The sequence below is a fragment of the Eutrigla gurnardus genome, assembly GCF_963514095.1.
Source record: "Eutrigla gurnardus genome assembly, chromosome: 19".
NCBI lineage: Eukaryota > Metazoa > Chordata > Actinopteri > Perciformes > Triglidae > Eutrigla > Eutrigla gurnardus.
Genome location: NC_139930.1, coordinates 15,534,809 through 15,553,082, shown reverse-complemented (window position 1 = coordinate 15,553,082; position 18,274 = coordinate 15,534,809). Strand labels below are relative to the sequence as shown.

Sequence of the window (18,274 nt, the reverse complement as noted above, 5' to 3'; positions counted from 1 at the left end):
CTTCCACTCAGTCTTTAAGTCTTAGTTTATTAAATCAAGTAAAATCTGCCAATGGAACTCCCCTTTTTGACAATTCTTTTTCTTCAGATTTTAATGAGTAACAATATCTCACTTGATTAAATTTTAATGGATGAAAGTAGATATTATTACACCACCATCCTCCCCATCCCTTCACCTTCACGAGGACCACAGAACAAAAAAAAAAAATGGCCAGAAAGCAATTTCAAATATTGTAGTCTAAGCAATGGAGTTAAACCAACAACAACCAGAGCCGATGGAAACCAAAGACGTGAAAGGAGAGGATTGGTAAGACGGTGAATATTAAACACAGTTTAGGACACATCATGGACGGCAAACTGCAAGGCACCTGGTGACAGCTTTTTTTTAGTGAGCATGCCCATTAAAGATGAAATCACATGTGGTGATGGTTGTTTCTGTGTAGGAGAAAATAGCTCAATTATTAAGGAGGAATGATATTGAAATAATGATCATAACAACAATAGTAAACAATGAACCACTTCACAGAAACAGAGCTGCTCACAGACAAACATTAATTAGTACAAGTCGAACAGGAAAACGCACATAATGTTAAAGAAGGAAAAAGCAATGCAATTAAACAAGGGCAACAAGAAAAACAGATTAAAAATGAAGTAAGTGTATTAAAAAGCTTGACAAATTTGATGTCAAAATTACACTGTTTTTATCTTATTTCTGAATTTCTTTAAAACAGAAAAACAACTGCAAAAGCAGCAACTGTACGTGTTGAGTGTCACAGTGCGGGCACAGCATGTGTGTAATTAAGCTTATTGTTCAATTAGCCTGTTAAAAGGTAGGAGCACTCATTTTCATAATGGCTTGATTGGAAGGTTTTGTCTTTTAAATGCAGAAATACTGGAGTTCTGTCAATAATGAGTCCACGAACAGATGTGCATCGGACGCTGGTAAAAAAGGAAAAAAAAAATGTTGTGACTACATGCTGATGAAAAACACACTTTTTAAATAAATCTCAGAGAATAAAGATAGAGAAGCTAAAGATAACGAAGAGAAAACAGGGCTGGAGTTGAAAGCAGAGTCAGAGGAACTGATTAAAAAGACAATTAGTGACACACAGAGAAAATGAGGGCTGCAATGAAGGCACACGTTCACGAGCCACTGGACCGGACAAGCCAGAGATACAGACACAATCATACCTAAAGTTAGCTGGGCAACCCCTATAAAACACATGGAAAAGGGTGTTATAAGCATTCGTATACATGTTTACATTCATGGTGGTACTATGATGTGTCAGTGTACCTCCCATACAGTCTTCTTCTACCAATAGCAAATAAAAGAAAATTATTAAAGCTGTGCAGTTGATAACAATTAAATCATATATCCTACCTTCATCCTCCGAAACATCCAAAATCTCATCGACCGTCTCGGGGAAACTCATCCGATGCTTCTCTGTGGTGATCTGTGCAGAGCAGGAGGAGGTTGTAAGAGAGAGATCGGACGACATAGGAGAGACCGAGGAGTAATGCAAAGGAGAAGACGAGCAGAGAAAGATCCTGAATTATTGTGCAAGCAGGCGATGCAGCTGAGCCTGATCAAGACAAGAACACGATTTGATTGAACGTCTGAGTCGTGATGTGTCAAGGATACTTCTTTGCATGCTGGTGTAACCATGTGAACCATGCATCATGTGTTGCTCACCGCAGAGACAGACTCCTCTGTAACCAGTTTGAGCACATCAATGACAGAGATGTAACCCAGCCGCTTTGCGATACCCAGGGGAGATGTCCCATTCTGTCCAGAGAAAGATGATGCAAAAAATTTCCATAGAATTTACCGGGTTTTCATTCTTTTGATAGAAAGTATAAGTTTCATGTCCATTTTCACGTCTGTTTTTTTAAAATATAATATCACAATATGAAAAACCTTTTAATTTGACATATGTGTGTCATAAAAATCCAATATATCAAATACATGTTATATTGTGTTAAAATACAGTCAGAAAATGTATCTAATATCAAACGTGAAAATGATACAAATTGCAAAAATACATTCAGATGAATGGCAACTGGAGACAAGTGGATACTCATGTGTATCAAATCATAGAATGTTAAGAATGTTAGAAGCATGTTAAGTAAGTAAGTTAAGTAATAGGAGTGAGGATTGCCTTCAAAGAATCCTTTCCTCATTCGTTTTCCCATTAACTATAGGATGCATGTTTGTATTAGTTTGTATGCTCAGAGAAAATTAGTGTTCAGTAAGTATAACAGGACAAGGTATTCCTAAAGATGTCTCACCGACGTGATCTCATTGGGCTGGGCTCCGTGTTTCAACAACAGGGTGACAATATCAGTGTGGCCCTGCTGAGCCGCCTGGTGCAGAGGGGTGTAGCCCATCTGGAGACAACAACAAGTAGGAGGGTCAAAAGAAGAAGAACAGAGACAATATTTCCACCTATAGATTTTGGCAATATTGTAGCAAACAAAAAGTGGTTTGATAAAGTTGTAATGTTTCTGACACAGTGGTGTATATAAATAGAGAGAAAGAGAGAGAAAGAGAGAGATAATTTACCCTTGTCTTGCTATTGACATGCGCTTGCTGCTGCACAAGGAATTTCACCATCTTGACGCTGCCATAGTGACAGGCCACATGAAGGGGTGTGTAGCCCATCTGAGACAAGGAGAGAGAGAGACAGTTGCCTGCTGTTCATCAATCCCTCTTAATGAATATAAAGGTAACTTGTGCAAACACTTGCATGCAGAATTGTAGGTGCATCAAATATTTTTTTAAGATATTAGATATTTTTTCCATCAGATACTGACTGTAATCTTTTGAGACTGTTACGTACCCGTGAAGCGGCGTAAACAGAAGCACCTTGTTTGACCAACGTGTCAGCGATTCCTACGTGACCTTCCTGAGCCACAAGATGCAGAGGGGTCAACCCACTCTACAAAAACAGAAAGGACGGACAAGGAAATGATCATTCTTTATGGGGAAAATCTGCGTAAATCCACCTTTTGGATCCAGGCCAATAATATACCTTGTTTCCCAGATTGACGTTGGCCTGTTTGGAGATGAGCAGGGCCACCATGTCGGGCCGCCCCTCCTGTGAAGCCAGGTGTAGGGGCGTGATGCCTTGCAGGGACTCAACGTTGGGCGTTGCCCCGTTCTGCAGCAGACAACTTGCCACCTCTATCTGGTTCTGCTTGGCTGCTATATGCAGGGAGGTGTAGCCGTTCTGTAGTGGGAAACAAACAAGGACGTACAGACACGGACACAGGAGAGGACATCGCTTTTCTTAGCACTGCTCTGGTCTAATTTTAGAGGAAAACTTGAATGCTGTCGTGACGTGGGTGTGTGCAGAGGTTGCCGTGAATGTGACTGTAAGTTTGGGTGTCACATACTCCTTTGACCTGTTTTGCTACGTGTGTTAGCGATGGGTTGGCATGCTGTGTCGGCCTGCCTGTGTGAGCATGTGCACACGCAAATGTGAGCATCTTACTCGGGCAGTGCTGTGTGCAGATCCTCCCTTGCTGACCAAGAGTCTAACGACATCCAGGTTGTTGTGATGGACAGCCACATGAAGGGGTGTCAGACCGTTCTGTTAAACACACACATTCACATGTACACATATATAAACACACACACACACACACACAAAAACATGTATATATGAAACACATATTGTAAAGCTGATGTGTGGTCAACCTTTTCCAGGCTGAATTGCTCTTCACAGGTGTGTAAAGACTACTTTATTGCTTTGTGTACTTCAGGGAGCAGAACTACTGGGAGCGCAGATTGTCTCACCTTCCCAGCTGCATTAGGGTTGGCCCCTCTCTCCAGAAGGAGCTCGGCCACGTCCACCTTCCCATATTTAGAGGCCACGTGGAGAGGAGTGAAGCCTTTCTGCTCAAAAGAAAACATGCTTTCATTATTGTATATCGACACTGAATATCAGGTTTTCCTCATTAATCCTCATGCAGTTTAGCATGCAGTTGAGCATTCACACATAAGAAACCATGTCATCCTCTACCTTTGTCATCTTGGTCTGCTGTGCCCCAGCATCCAACAAGATCCGAATAGTGTGGATATGCCCTTCACGTGCAGAGATGTGTAAGGGCGTGTGGCCTGCGGTCGTAGCTGAATCGGGGCTGGCCTTGTGCTCAAGGAGCATCTTGACAAGCTCCTTGTGGCCCATGCGGGCCGCACAGTGTAGAGGTGTCTGGTCATCCTGGACGTAAGGAGGAAGAGGTCACTTTATTGTTTAAACTGGGAAATGTTCTTCCTATGTAGCAAAAATGGGACTACACACCTAGCCAGCCACCCAAAGCAATCTACTACTGATGTCTTACATCATTATGTCCTTGAGGTGGGCTTTTGGTGCAGTTTGTTTTTTTTAGGATGATAAAATTAAGTTCGTACCTTCGCCTTGGCATCTGCTTGCGCGTCATTCTGCAGCAGGAACTGAGCAACTTCACAGTGTCCTGCTCTAGAGGCCATGTGGAGGGGAGTCTCCACTTTCTGGTGTTGATAAATACAGGTCATCAATAGTACACCACATGTATGTATGCAACTGAATCTCAATTCATTCATCAATTACTACATATTGCGTAACAGTGACCAAGTACATTTCAGCATATTTTTGCCCAAACCTTGTTTAAATTCACGTTGTTCATATCTGAATCCAAAGTTCAGACCAGTTTATTAATTCCAGTCATTTAGAAACAATTCATACTCATTAAGGAATATCACTGTGCTGACAAAAAACAGACTTAATCCATCTATGACGAACGTTTGACCTCCAAATTAATCTTCTCAAGTAGTTAATTATTTAATTTATTGTAAATGTCCTCTTAATATGTGAACACAAAGAGAGGCAACATGTTTTCATCTGAACACGAAGGAGGAGAAATAACAAAAGCAAAGGGGTTCTCACCACATTGGAAGCATTAGGTGAAGCCCCTCTCTGGAGCAGGTTCTTTACTATGTTCAGATGGCCCATGAATGCCGCTACATGAAGAGGAGTGAGACCAGACTGCACGTACAAACACAAGACAGAGAAGTTCCCCCAGGGCTCATGATACTTTTCTTTACGTCACAAGAGTGATAAGAGATAATTATTCATTTTTCAGACAGTGTCCCTGGTGGTCACACTTCTCACCTCTGTGACAGCTTCTAGGGAAGCGGAGTGCTTGAGCAGCAGGTCCATGGACCGCATGTGGTTCTTCTTGCAGGCAATATGCAGAGGTGTGAAGCCATTCTGGAAACACAGAGAAAATACACTTTATGCAAATATTAAGATAAACAAGAAAAAACAGAAAAGAAATAAAAAACCCACCAGAGCTCTTGCATTGGCTTTTGCACCCTTGTCCAGTAGGACTTTGGCCATCCGATGGTGACCACAGTGGGCTGCTACATGAAGAGGGGTTAAATGGTCCAGCGTGATGTCATCGATCTCGGCGTTGTACTGCAGTAGCTGCCTGACACAGTCCATGTGATCCCCCTGAGCTGACATGTGGATGGGAGACAGACCGTTCTGTAGGAGAGAACGGAGACGGAGGAAAAGTTCAGGAGAGAAAAGCAGATAGTCTATAAGATCACATTTCTTGAGTTCATGAAAGATGAGTGTGGGTTAGAGGATATGTAATCAATGCACTGCTAAAATTACTTTCAGATGATACAATTGCCAATCTTGATTTTTGCTATATCAACCAGTGTTACATGAAAGTGTAGAGGCTTCTAGTAAAATGTTTTTTTCCCGTTGGCGCCATAAAACATGGAATCTCACTCAGTAGTTAGATTGAGATTCACAAAGTAGTGAACAGTACTCCTCCAAAGTATAGTAATGGCTAAAAGATAACCACAGCGATCGCAGCCTCTCATTAAAAAATGAATCTACCTTGGTTTTAGCCTGGATGGGAGCACCGTGTTCCAGCAGGAGCTCAATGATGCGGACATGGCCATTCCTGGCTGCACAGTGGAGAGGAGTCAGCTCATCCTACAAAGGGAGACGGAGGAGAGAAATTGGAACGGTGTTAAACGACTTAAGAGACAGAAATGAGCAAAACCCGCAGGGAGGCAGATAGATGAAAGGACTCCGCTACCTTAGTTACGGCGTCAATCTGAGCTCCTCTGTCCAGCAGTAGTCTGACCATCATCACGTTGCCCCTCCTGGCGGCTATATGGAGGGGTGTGATGCCATTCTAGAGAAGCAGGGACATAAGTTAGCTAAATGTATGATGGAAAAACTAAATTCCTGTATTTGTTTGGACCACAGGCATTATTCCTTTTAGAGGTTGCGTTTGATACAACGGCTGAGACAAACCTTGGGAGTGAAGTTTACATTGGCACCTCTGTTCAGCAGCAGCTGGGCTACGCTCATGTTCTCATAGTGGGCGGCAATATGGAGAGGTGTGAAACCAGTCTACAGATAAAGGAGACATAATGGCAAAGTGTGACAATAAAAGTACAAATTTGGATAATTACAATCTATTTTTATCACTATTAAAAAAACAAGGTTACAACAACGTGCATGACACTGATTAAATAACAATAGCCACAAGGGTTTTATAACAGTGTGTTTTGAAGATTATTTTTTCTTCTTATGCTGATTTTTTGCACTAAGAAATTATTTGTTTGGATAGTTTTCTTATTAATCAATCATCAATTGTGTTGGAGCAGTCTTTGGTTGCAGGTAATGAGTCTGTGGAGAGCAATCTTAGAACCCACCAGCTATTGTCTGACAGTAATTTAGCTTTTAATTTGCTTTTTTAAAAGAAATGATTTTACTAATCGGACTGTAAAACATGATGAGCACACAGAATAGGATATCCGGATATCCGCTGGCTACACCGGAACCCTAGAGATTGCTGTTTGGCTGTTTGGCTTCTCATCGTACACTAGGTAAACTGTTACAGCATCACACAAAATCTCAGAGAGTGTGTACCTTGCTGAGAACATCGGCGTTGGGGTCGTTCTGCAGGAGCACTGCGGCAGTGCGCGTGTCGTCGTTCCGCGCGGCGATGTGCAGCGCAGGGAGGCGGACCTTGCCCTTTGTGCCGTAGTTGATGAGCAGTGCCACGACATTTTCATGGCCCTGCTGGAGGGCCACTGCCAGAGGAGTGAAGCCGTCCTGATAGACAGTGAGTGAAAAAGAGGAGAGATGGCAGAATGGGAAGAATGAAAAGAGAATGAAGAGGGAGGGAAAAGGGACAATCTGAATTTGACACCATGCAATTCTATGAGCAGATGCAGCAAATTATAAAATATCCGGTAAGATATATTTATGTATATAATAATGAATAATATACATATGCATTTTTTTTCACATACCTCTGTTGGGAGACTCTGATTGGCTCCATTCTCAAGCAGGAACTTGACCACCTCTAAGTGATTCTCCTGTGCTGCCATGTAGAGAGGACTGAACCCTTTCTGTTAGGTCACAAATATATTATGTATAGTCACATATATGCAAACACACAATAACATGGGCCTCAACCCATTAGAAGATGTCAGAAAAACACGTGCACACACATATGCATACACACAGGGATATGAGACTCAGCTTAAATAAGAAATAAATAATGAATAGGTGTTTAAGGACACACACACTTGTCCTTAGATACTGTTTGTAAATATGGGGATGACTCTTTAGCAGGATACACAGATGCATGCATACACACAGACTCTTGCTGAAAGCTTGCGGTGACTCACATGTGACTGGGCATTCACGTTGGCACCATAGTTGACGAGCTCAGCCACCACTTTCTCCTGCCCTGCCAGTGCTGCAATATGGAGAGCCGTGTTCCCTTTCTGGAGGTCACATACACACACAGACACACACACACAAAACCACACAAAAAGAGAGAGGATATTAGAGTGAACCAGAGGAAAAGTATTGCAACCTAATGGCCTAGATCTCTACATGGAGAAGTCGGCACTGAAATACATCTAGTGTTTTGTATTCATCCAGTATATGAGTACAAACTTGATGACAAAGAGGCAACTCCAGCCTTCTCTTCACAATCAAATTATCACTATTATTCGCTATTAAATTGAGATCACTCAGTTTTATTGGCAAAGCATGATCTTAATATCATGTCAGTGCAGATTACCTCTCGTTAGCTAAAGCACGACTGTTTCTTTTCACAAATTGAATTTATTTTTAGAAATATATTTGTCTCTCCCATCATCGTATATAGCCCATAAATGTATGAATGCTTGCTATAGTTGTAGTTCAGCTGGATTAGCTCCGTGTTTTATCCGTTTCAGTTCAGTATAGAATGCTTCTTTAGATCAGCACAGATACAGAGAGAACAGAGTACCTTGGTGGTGGCTTCCAGCTCAATGCCCGAGTGTAGTAGATTCAGGACCATTTTGACGTGACCTTCTTTAGAGGCCAGGTGTAAGCCGTTGAGACCATTCTGAGACAGAGGACGGATAGATTTAGTCACATTAGCATTGAAAGAAAAGAAAAAAAAGAAAAAAGGGGTGTAAACATTGTGTTATATTGTACATTTTTGTAATACAGTACACAACACACACGTGTGGAGCAACAACATTCCACCCTCCTAAATCAACTGAACAGATCTGTGCAAAGATCTCTCAGAGATCTCCGTTCCTGACCTTGTCCTCTCCTTGGCCTTCAGTGGTCATTGCGGTCTTGGCCACAGCCACAGACATAAAGTGTCTCACATCCTTTCAGAATTGCCAAATGTGCTGTTCGTTCAGTGGTCAGAGAAAGCAGATTGTAAGGTGTTTGACTTCTGCCACCGAACATCGATGTTCATTTTAAATGAAACCACTTTGGATGGAAATTTAGCGAGGAAGAGGTAAAAGAAAGAAACTGTATTCCTTCAGTGTGATGCAACTGTGAGCGCTGCAAGACATACCCTTGTTCTCTAGCTGTGCAAAACATTGCTCGTCTTGTTACTTTATCTCTAAAAATAACTGATAAACACACAACAACAGACTAAATGACAAAATGAAAGACCTGATGAGGCTGATGAGTAGAAAGAAATGGAGGGAGGGGTGTGTGTGTGTGTGTGTGTGTGTGTGTGTGTGTGCAGGCGGGCTTGGTAGACAGCTGTTTTATGTCAACTTTGTTTGTCTGTCTGATTATCTCAATGGGTGGTCGGCTGCATATTGTATTAGTAATGTCAGAGCTGCAACCAACCCGCCTGCTGTAACCAAATCTGGCCACCAGGAGTCTCAGTTATCCACACCGTTCCTCAGGCTTCCCATCATACTGCGGTGTCACTCAATTCACATGGGTAACACCGTGTCTCCGTGAGCATGCGCAGAGTGATGGGAAACGTATCGGTGGTCATCACACACACCGTGAAATGTAGCGTGTGAACATCTGCTGAGCACACATTGGGCTAAAAAGAATGCACCGTAACATTTTAACACAATATAACGGCCCACTAAACAACATGTGAATGATGTGCATTTATGTATACAAAGAAACAGACAGTAGCACAACAATGGTAGGTAGTTAGACAGCTCAATAAATGCAGGTAAAGACAGGGAGAGAGAGCACCAACAGCAGCCTGCAGCGTTGTAGACATAGCAATGACAGGCTACGTTGCTGAATCACATACATCACAAATAAAATAAATAAAAATGCTGTCTCTGCTCTTGCCTCACTTCTTGGTATAAGAATAAAATATAATAGTGGAGGGAAAAAATCCCTAAGAAAGAAAGAAGTGGGAAATAGAGGGAAATAATCCCTTCAGACGATCACATTAAGTGCCTTTAGAAATCAGTTTGATCACATGGTTGTGGGTATGAAATGCAATTATTGATCATATCAATATTAATTATTTAGTTGATTATAATCTTAATACACAGATATTAAGGACCCTTGAAAATTCAGCAAATTTGACATTTCCTTTAATTTCATCCATCATATCTCATCCGTTTGTCTCTATTCGGTGCATGTTTTGCATGCATCAATAGAACAACAAATATTAATAGAGTTGGGCGTCTTAATGCCATACATTAACTCACTGAGACTGTTTTGTCTGTGAATAAAAGCCCTTGTCTATTCATTCACCAAACATTACTCCCACTCCTCAGCTGTGGTTAACACAACAACTCAGTGGCAAGCAGGTGTATGTGTCCAAACAACGCATACTCACTTTCATGTCTCATAATACCCAATCGCCTGCATTTTGTTATGTTTTAAGGTCGTGACGCAACAAGGTTTAAGAGTGCAGACGGCAGGGCTGAAGATTGAGGGGACTATAATTTAATATACTTAATTATTTATGCACACCACTTTACGCAAAAGATAGAGAATCAGGAGGTCTAAGGAGTCGTGAATTTTTCATTTTCTTTTCGGGCCATTTATCTGACATCCTTGGCTGGGGCTGCAGAATGGCTTTCCATTGAGATTATAGTGAAATTATTTGTTGGATCCAAATTCCAAAATTGTTTTAACGACCACTTTTGTGCAGTGTGTTCTTTTTCAGGGGAATAAAATGACGTTCCTAAGTAGCATTCTCCATTAAATATGTTTCATAATCATGGCTGTGTTACTGAGGGAAAGCCTTTTACTTTCCCACAGTGGGGAGACAACGGGCTGAATGATCTCTGCGACATTAGTGCAACCTTTATAATAATAAATAATAAAAACCTTTTTTATTTATTTTAAATTTACAATTAAATTCTTCATCACGTGCTTATGAGTTCCCTTGGTTTGGGAAAAGATATCATGGCAAACTCAAAATATATTCACAGTTCATTGCAAAGAGATTTGTTTAAAACAACTATATTTTGGAAAGGTTCCAAGAATATCAGATTTTTGACTTGCAATATTTTATGCTCAGGACAAAAGGTAGCCAGATGGAATGAGAAAAACCTTAATTTTTTTCCAATTTGCTTCCCCTGGGCATGAATGAATGAATGAACTGAATGTGAGTTTCAAGGAAAAGAGCTTATAAAGTGGAATGAACATCCGCCCACCTGTAATATATAGAAACTATCATCCAGACCCGCACCGTTGAAATTTCTCCTGAGGAACATTAACAACTAAAGCAATAAAGCTCTCTCGCTCTGCTGATAATGTGTGAATGGGCTCAGCAGTACTCTTTCATTTTCACTGACAATTCCATCGCCTAATTGGCTCACTTATTGCTAGACTTGGTTGATGGTTGGGAATGAATTTCAACTCCCACAGACGTGGGATAGATTTGTTGCATCCATCTCATGGCTTTCCATGTTCATTTCGACACAAAGGTATAAATACTGTAGCGATGTACCCATTTAGTGTTATTCCTAGTGTAGGCTGACATATCCTTAAGCACTATGAATACAAAACAAATGTTGTAATTGATTTAATTTAAGGTTTTGTTAATTGGAATCTATGGGTGGCTTCCTTTTTCCACTCCAGGTGACACACATAACACATGCAATCAAACAGCTTTTTTTTTGTTTGGGGATAATTGTGCTGTTGAGTCAAAGTTAAGTATCTCACTTGATTAGCTATGTTGATGTCGAGTCCATTCTTCAAGTGATCATGAGCCTTGTCCAGGTTCCCTGAACGAGCGGCACGCAGGAAGCTGGTGGATGCATCAGCCTGTAAGGAAGAGGAAGAGGAGGCCTTTTAAAAAAGATGGGCACACAATTACTGATCAGCACTTTTTTAAAAGTACATAACAATATGGTTCCAAGCAAAAACTCCGACACCAACAGCCATCACATTGAACATCTATACCAACATCAACAGGTCTGACATATACAAGACACAATATGCAGGAAATGTGAGTCTACATCCAGGGGCTCCCCTGCCCTCTGTAAAAAAACGCTTCGCCCACACTGAGTTTGGCAGGCGCTCATAGCCGAGCACACTCCGCCACGAGCTCCGCTGTCTGCCTGTCTGATCTCAGAGGGAAGCTCCCGTGGTTTGTGTCTTGGTGTGTCTCAGCGATTGTACGCCCACCTCTGAATTCATTCATCAGCCAATAGCGTAACACAGCTGACCTGCACAATGAGGTGCTTCCAATGCCCTGAAGAGGAAATACTGCATGAGGTGCCGTGCTCTTGACTCTCTCTCTCCACCACCGGCAAAATTATGTATTGGTCTGAGATGCTATTCTCAAGTGGTTTTATTACATTGAATTTCTGAAAGATATGTCTTTTCAAATGACTTTCTTCTCCTCACATCTCTCATCTGTGCTGATGCATGATGGGTGAACCATGCTGTCAATCAGCTTACATCTAAGAAACAAATAAGATCATATCGCTTCCTCCCTAACCACTTAGCATTCATATCCCCCTTTTTGCTACATTTTATTCTTTCCTCTTCAGTCGAGCCCCTTTGACATTCTGCTAAATAACATCTCAATGTTAGGAATATTACGGAGTAATTTCCCTGAACAACCACATGCTTTTTCTGTCTGTTTGACGCAAAACATTACAATGAGATGAACATGGTGAATAAACCGTGAGAGATAAATTAATAATTGCACCATGAGGAATACTATAAATGGCCTTTACTTTAAATGAACACAGAAACAACCCATAACCATTCATTTTCATTAGAAAACAAGCTTGTGGGCTTTCAGAAATAGCTGCCCTGCCACCACTTTGTATTATCTTTGATGAAGCCAGTGGAGATATGAATCTGTAACAGTGGATCGGACACTTCATGGTGTTTCATCAGTTGATATTTGTTGAAAATGTACTATATTTGCATGCATTGTCCAATAAATATGATACAATAATTTGGTAAATATCCAAATTCCTTTGATCATATTTTCCCTGTGTGCCTCTATTTTCTTCTATTCTTGCTGCCCGTCACAAGTGTCTGGGATGCAATACGATCTATTCACTATTTCATCTCTTTACTTTGAATATGAGAGCTCGACATTACTCAGCCCGAGAGCACTGAGAGATGAGACTTCAAACAGTAAGTGACAGGAGCCTCTTAATAACCTTGCGATGGTACTGGAGAGTTTCTATATATATTCTGCATCACAGTGAACTACTTTGATGTTGCTCCTCTTCTGTGCTATGATCATATTTATCATACGTACTGTATTACTGATCATTGCCTCCACCTGCATCCCCATGACTCCCCCGCCACTACTTCATGAACCAGTTCTCTATGTTCATTTATCATCGTGAGTGTGTCAATGAGTGCTGGTCATTGTGTGTGTGTGTGTGTGTGTGTGTGTCAGAAATGAAAATTATCGCAGCAGCTTCCAGAAGCTCATTCTTCACCAGCTCATATTTGTGTTGCTGTCTGCCTGAAATCCATTTGTCTCCATGTTCCACTCCGGCTCTGCAGTCTCAGCTCCCTCTTCTTTTTTAACTGTTTCCTCCATCTTTCGTTTCATTCTTCCCTCTATAACAGAGATTAGAGCTGTACGTCCAACCCTGGTACTATATTTGTAATCACCGTGCCAGTTACAGCGAATAATCAGATTACTAAAACCCCTCGATATGCGTCACTCTATAAAGTACAACTGATCCGTGCCTCTACTTTGCCTGTCTAAATCAGGATTCACACACTCTACTTTGTTTTCCTGTATTCATTAACTATGTTGTATGGTTAAAACACATTTGTTTAGTTTTTTTAAATATAGATCAGATAATGTATTTCAAAGATTAAGCAGGAGTGTTGAAATGAATCATTGCTACAATACGTATCACTGTAATTCAGGGATTATATAGGGTTAATTTATTGTTTCCAACTATACTTAAAGCTGGGGTAGGCCATATTTTTACCCTTATTTTTGACATCATTGGGCGAAAAATCCATAATAACCTTTCAGGAGAAGTGCAGTTCCTGTACGAGTACTAATCATTGATTTCAAACATCCACCCGATTGCGTCTGTGATCCCGATCCACTGGCTGCATGAGAATTACTGTTATTACAGTAATTACTGTTTTCTTAGCAAACATGTGGGCCTGCAAAGCCCTTTGTGATGAGATACTGTGATTTGAGGCTCTAGTTGGCTACAAAATCGTTGAAGCATTTTGGAGTTTGAGAGCAAATGTCGCTTATTGTTTAGGCTTGTGGTAATTGTAGCTGTGAGCAGCTGTGAGCTAAGCTGGCTATAGTCAGCAGAAATATTTTGCAGGTATTGTCAGATTGACTTTTTGCTCAGTCCATCTTCCTGTTTTGGGTTGCTTTGCATTGTAGGAAGTTGTTACCAATCCTGGAATAGCATCTTTCCAGAAGGGGGCGGGACTTTTTTGGTTCGGCGATGCGTTCAAAGTCAATATCTCTGTTTTTTCCAAATGACCTAATCTGCCATTAATGGATAGTATTAACAGCAGAAAAAACATTGTCACACGACATTTTACTTAAAGTTTGGGAATGTAGAAAAAGGTAAAACTCTTTTGAGTCTAATTTTAAGCTCATAAATTGCAAAGGGAAGAGTGAGACTGCCCTTTCATAGAAAGCATAGCATTAATAATTCCCCAATTAAATATAGCCACGGACTTAAAATAATCAATCATAATCTTCTGTGACAAAAGTCAAGAATTTCAACTCTATACCAAGAACAAAACACAGCCTGATAAAAACTAGTTCACATGAGTGAAATGAAAAGACAGACATGCATGCCATTAGTGTGAACACACAGCTTACCTAGACAATCATAAATATTAATGTTAATGGTCTGAATTGTTAATCAGTTCAAAGCACATTTTACAAGTCTAAACGACAATACACGGAGGAGAAGAGACACAGGGAAAGCCCAAATGAGAGGCATTAAAAAAAGACCAGCAAGGCCACAACATAGCAGTTTTCCTGATGAACATGAGAAGTGTTTTAATTGTGTACTATGTTCTAAAATCAAACTTTTATCAAGAAAGAACATCTGCCATTGGGGTCAGTTACTTTATTTTATCCAAATTCAACCGAAATATTGGAAAATTCTATTGATTCACTAATGTTTTTTCAAAGGAGATGTCCACATCTTCCAAAATCAGGAGGAATATTCATTATTGGTGTAAATAGATGTGATATGTTTCGCCTTAAGATAATGATATCGTTAGAGCTGGGTTTCGATTCAAATTTCAAGAATCGATTCGATTCCGATTTTTAAGTTTCAGAATCGATTTTTTCCGATTTTCTCAGATTCCATCCGATTCGATCCGATTTTGATCTGATTTCCGATTCCATCCGATTTCGATTCGATCCGGGGGTTAATGTTATTAAAAATGAAAAATGTATTTGAACCGTTTCCTTCACTTCATGACTGTGTAGAGAAGCAACATATTAAAACTAGTATTATATCAATATTAAACAGCAAATCTTACAAGTATTGGTAGTTACTGATGGCTGGAAGACTGATGAAAAGGTTAAGGGGTCAATCTTTAAAAAAAAAAAAAAAAAAAAATCTTAAAAAAAAAAAAAAAAAATCGATCTTTGGACGTACGAATCGATAATCGGTCATTAATATGCGAATCGATTAAAAATCGGAAAATCGATTTTTTTCAACACAGCTCTAGATATCGTTGTCTTTGTGTCTTGTTTGTAGCGAACCCAAACCCATATCCTCACAGAGAAACACAGTCACACGCTTTATGCAGAGCTAAAAATAATTGTGTAGACATGAAAAAAGCCAGAAGAGGTAGAGACCTCAGATATTAATACCGAGGCAGGGACTGTTGGCAGAACTGCAACCGCATACACGTGTAGTGATTAAAAGCAAAAAAAGGTTGAAGCCATTGATTTCAGGTTGGCTATTTAATAAATGTTATCTTACACACACACACACACACACACACACACACACACACACACACACACATTGCTGAAACTCACATAAAAAAAACAGGTTGATGGAAACCAATCTTATAAGACGCCACTTGCCATTTAAAAAACATATGGCATCGAGTCACACAGACGACTACAAAAATATAAGCTGTAATATAAGTGTGAATTTCACAGGTGTGACATATTTTAATGACATGATAATGTGCGACACATATTTAGACACAATCTCAGGATTTGTGTTATTTTCAGCCGTCAGGACTTTGGAAAATGGGAGATATTAAATCGTCACAAACTCTCTGTCCTGGGAGCATTTTGGTGCTTTTTGTCCTGTACTGTGGGTTTTCTGTGACTGACGTCATTGGCAAAACATCGGATATGTGTACTTATTGTAGTGACAGCTCCTGTCACTTCTGATTTTGAAATGAGTCCTTGTGTCACTTCAAGTTGAGATTTCTTCTCACAGTTCAACATGCATCTCGTCTCCTTCACATGGTACCTTGGAGGGTACTTGTAGAAATACCTACTAAATACTACACTCTATGTACCACCACTGTTGGCATAGACAGAAGATTCTTATGTGAAATTTGCAGGAAGAGAAAGGAAAGGTTTGTTTGTTAATAATGACATTATAATATTTTATGATTTTATATTGGCTTGTACCAGTTTATCATATCACCAGTACCTACTGTATATTATGTGAATTGCTTTAAAAAAAAGTGAAAAATGGTGCCAAACACAACAATATGGTATGAAAAATTCATAATTTTAAAGTAGCTATGGGACCTTTGAAATACTATAAACATACATTTACACCTTTAGATAATAGAACCTATTTCATATCATCTCTATGTCTTTATGGCTGAAAATAAAACACATTGCTTCGTGAGTATGAGGACGTGTAGAAATTTCAAACCCATTGTTTTCACTGTCAAACATGATTATTGGCAGAAAAGAGAAACGAAATGCAGAGAAAAGAGAGAGAGGAGTAAAAATGTCTTATCCAGAGACTAACATCTTCCAATCCCTCTCTACAGAGAGATCTAGCAGTGGAACAGGCAGTAGTCTGCATCTTGCATGATCTGCATATTTTGGGGGTATTATGATGACTATTGATGGACAGCCAGATCACCAGTGGAGATGAAAACAATAGCGGCTGTTTCTCATTGGAACCGTTAACACAACACTCCTTCATATAATACAAAAAAAAAAAAAAACATACAAAGACAAATTACCTACAAACATACACACACGCAAATCAAAACTAAAAATAGCTCCACAGACGCACCAGTATGTTAATGCTGGCACTAACAGGGAGGGAGATGGATCACGGTAATGAACCCTCATGGGCTGAAACAAAGACCCACTTCTACGACAAAAGACAGATTCTCATGTGAACTCACGCACAAAGGCAGACAAAAAAATCTAACAATGCAGAGTCTCGCAGTAGAGGGTCAACACAAAGCACAATGATTTGCAGGCTCTCAGAGCAGGAAACAGCGTAGAAGAAGCCTTGCAGGCCTCTACTGTCAAGTCCATCTCACAATCAGTCCGAGTACAAAAAAAGGAAAAGCAGATGTGCGTGCCGTGTATTTACATACACCCATATGCCTAAAAAAAAAAGCCTACTCTTGCATGCCATTTTGGGATTTTTCAGTGCCCGGAGTGCTCATGTTTTTATCATAGGTTGTTCTAGTGGGACATGATACACTGGAAGTGTTAATAACATCCTCCACCACAGAGAAAGGAAACTCTTAACCTGGCAGCGTCTCTGCTGAAGCAGTACAGGGACACATTAAAGAAAGTCACCTAATCTAGCACTTCTGATATTACTGGCACTCTTTCTTCTTTCCCATTTGGTTCCGCATCTCTCAAGCCATTCGCCCAACTTAGGCCTCTAACTAAAATGCATTACTTTGGGGGAAAGACTCGGAGATAATGAAAAATGGATCAGTACAATCACTATGAAACATCTGATCTCAACCTTCAGGGAAACACACGCTACACCTTCTATTCTGTTGTGATATTACTCATGACAAGCTGAGAGATTTTAGAATAAGACATCAAGGTATGATAAGTATCGAAACCAGCTGTGCATAAAACACTCAATTGTGTTAATAAATTGTAACTTAACAAATGAATGTAGCCTCAATTCATAAATGAGGTGTCATTTTACAGTTACAACCAGGAAAGAGAGAGAGAGAGCATGTCTGTGCCTGGCGAGATGAAGTCATAGCCCCGAGAATGAAAAATCAATAGAGTCTAGAAATTTCCACTGAGTTGGAGTGGATTCAGTATTGATGGATCGATGGACGGCAGGAGAGTGTGAGTGTGAGACGGTGCTTCACAAACACGTAGGCTGGTAAGGCTGTACACATTCAGACAATTCAATGACACGAAATTCATTGATGCATGCTGCACCTAGATTCAGGTAGAAGCACACCACCAACACATGGAGGAGATAAGAGACCAGTCTTATCATCAGCTCCATGTCTACCAAACGCTGCTTATCTGCCTTTTATCTTAAAAATAAAAACAATCGAAAACTC

General features: G+C 40.3%; 1 protein-coding gene across 8 annotated transcripts in view; it reads right to left on the bottom strand.

Annotated features, from left to right (window-relative positions):
- The window catches only part of ank1b (ankyrin 1, erythrocytic b), a 55,734-nt gene that overhangs the window by 19,935 nt on the left and 17,525 nt on the right, over positions 1 to 18,274 (bottom strand). For 6 of the 8 annotated variants that reach the window (XM_084034729.1, XM_084034730.1, XM_084034736.1 and 3 more), the window contains exons 2-23: positions 11,471 to 11,572; positions 8,316 to 8,414; positions 7,705 to 7,803; positions 7,324 to 7,422; positions 6,938 to 7,123; positions 6,317 to 6,415; positions 6,096 to 6,194; positions 5,891 to 5,989; positions 5,330 to 5,527; positions 5,153 to 5,251; positions 4,928 to 5,026; positions 4,414 to 4,512; positions 4,025 to 4,222; positions 3,799 to 3,897; positions 3,494 to 3,592; positions 3,032 to 3,229; positions 2,840 to 2,938; positions 2,563 to 2,661; positions 2,289 to 2,387; positions 1,693 to 1,785; positions 1,381 to 1,453; positions 1,191 to 1,211 (exon numbers count right to left, since the gene is read on the bottom strand). In XM_084034729.1, coding sequence (XP_083890855.1) covers positions 1,191 to 1,211; positions 1,381 to 1,453; positions 1,693 to 1,785; positions 2,289 to 2,387; positions 2,563 to 2,661; positions 2,840 to 2,938; positions 3,032 to 3,229; positions 3,494 to 3,592; positions 3,799 to 3,897; positions 4,025 to 4,222; positions 4,414 to 4,512; positions 4,928 to 5,026; positions 5,153 to 5,251; positions 5,330 to 5,527; positions 5,891 to 5,989; positions 6,096 to 6,194; positions 6,317 to 6,415; positions 6,938 to 7,123; positions 7,324 to 7,422; positions 7,705 to 7,803; positions 8,316 to 8,414; positions 11,471 to 11,572 — 2,455 coding nt within the window. The remainder of the gene's footprint in view (positions 1 to 1,190; positions 1,212 to 1,380; positions 1,454 to 1,692; positions 1,786 to 2,288; positions 2,388 to 2,562; positions 2,662 to 2,839; positions 2,939 to 3,031; positions 3,230 to 3,493; positions 3,593 to 3,798; positions 3,898 to 4,024; positions 4,223 to 4,413; positions 4,513 to 4,927; positions 5,027 to 5,152; positions 5,252 to 5,329; positions 5,528 to 5,890; positions 5,990 to 6,095; positions 6,195 to 6,316; positions 6,416 to 6,937; positions 7,124 to 7,323; positions 7,423 to 7,704; positions 7,804 to 8,315; positions 8,415 to 11,470; positions 11,573 to 18,274) is intronic. The other 2 variants (XM_084034731.1, XM_084034733.1) reach the window with 1 other exon arrangement.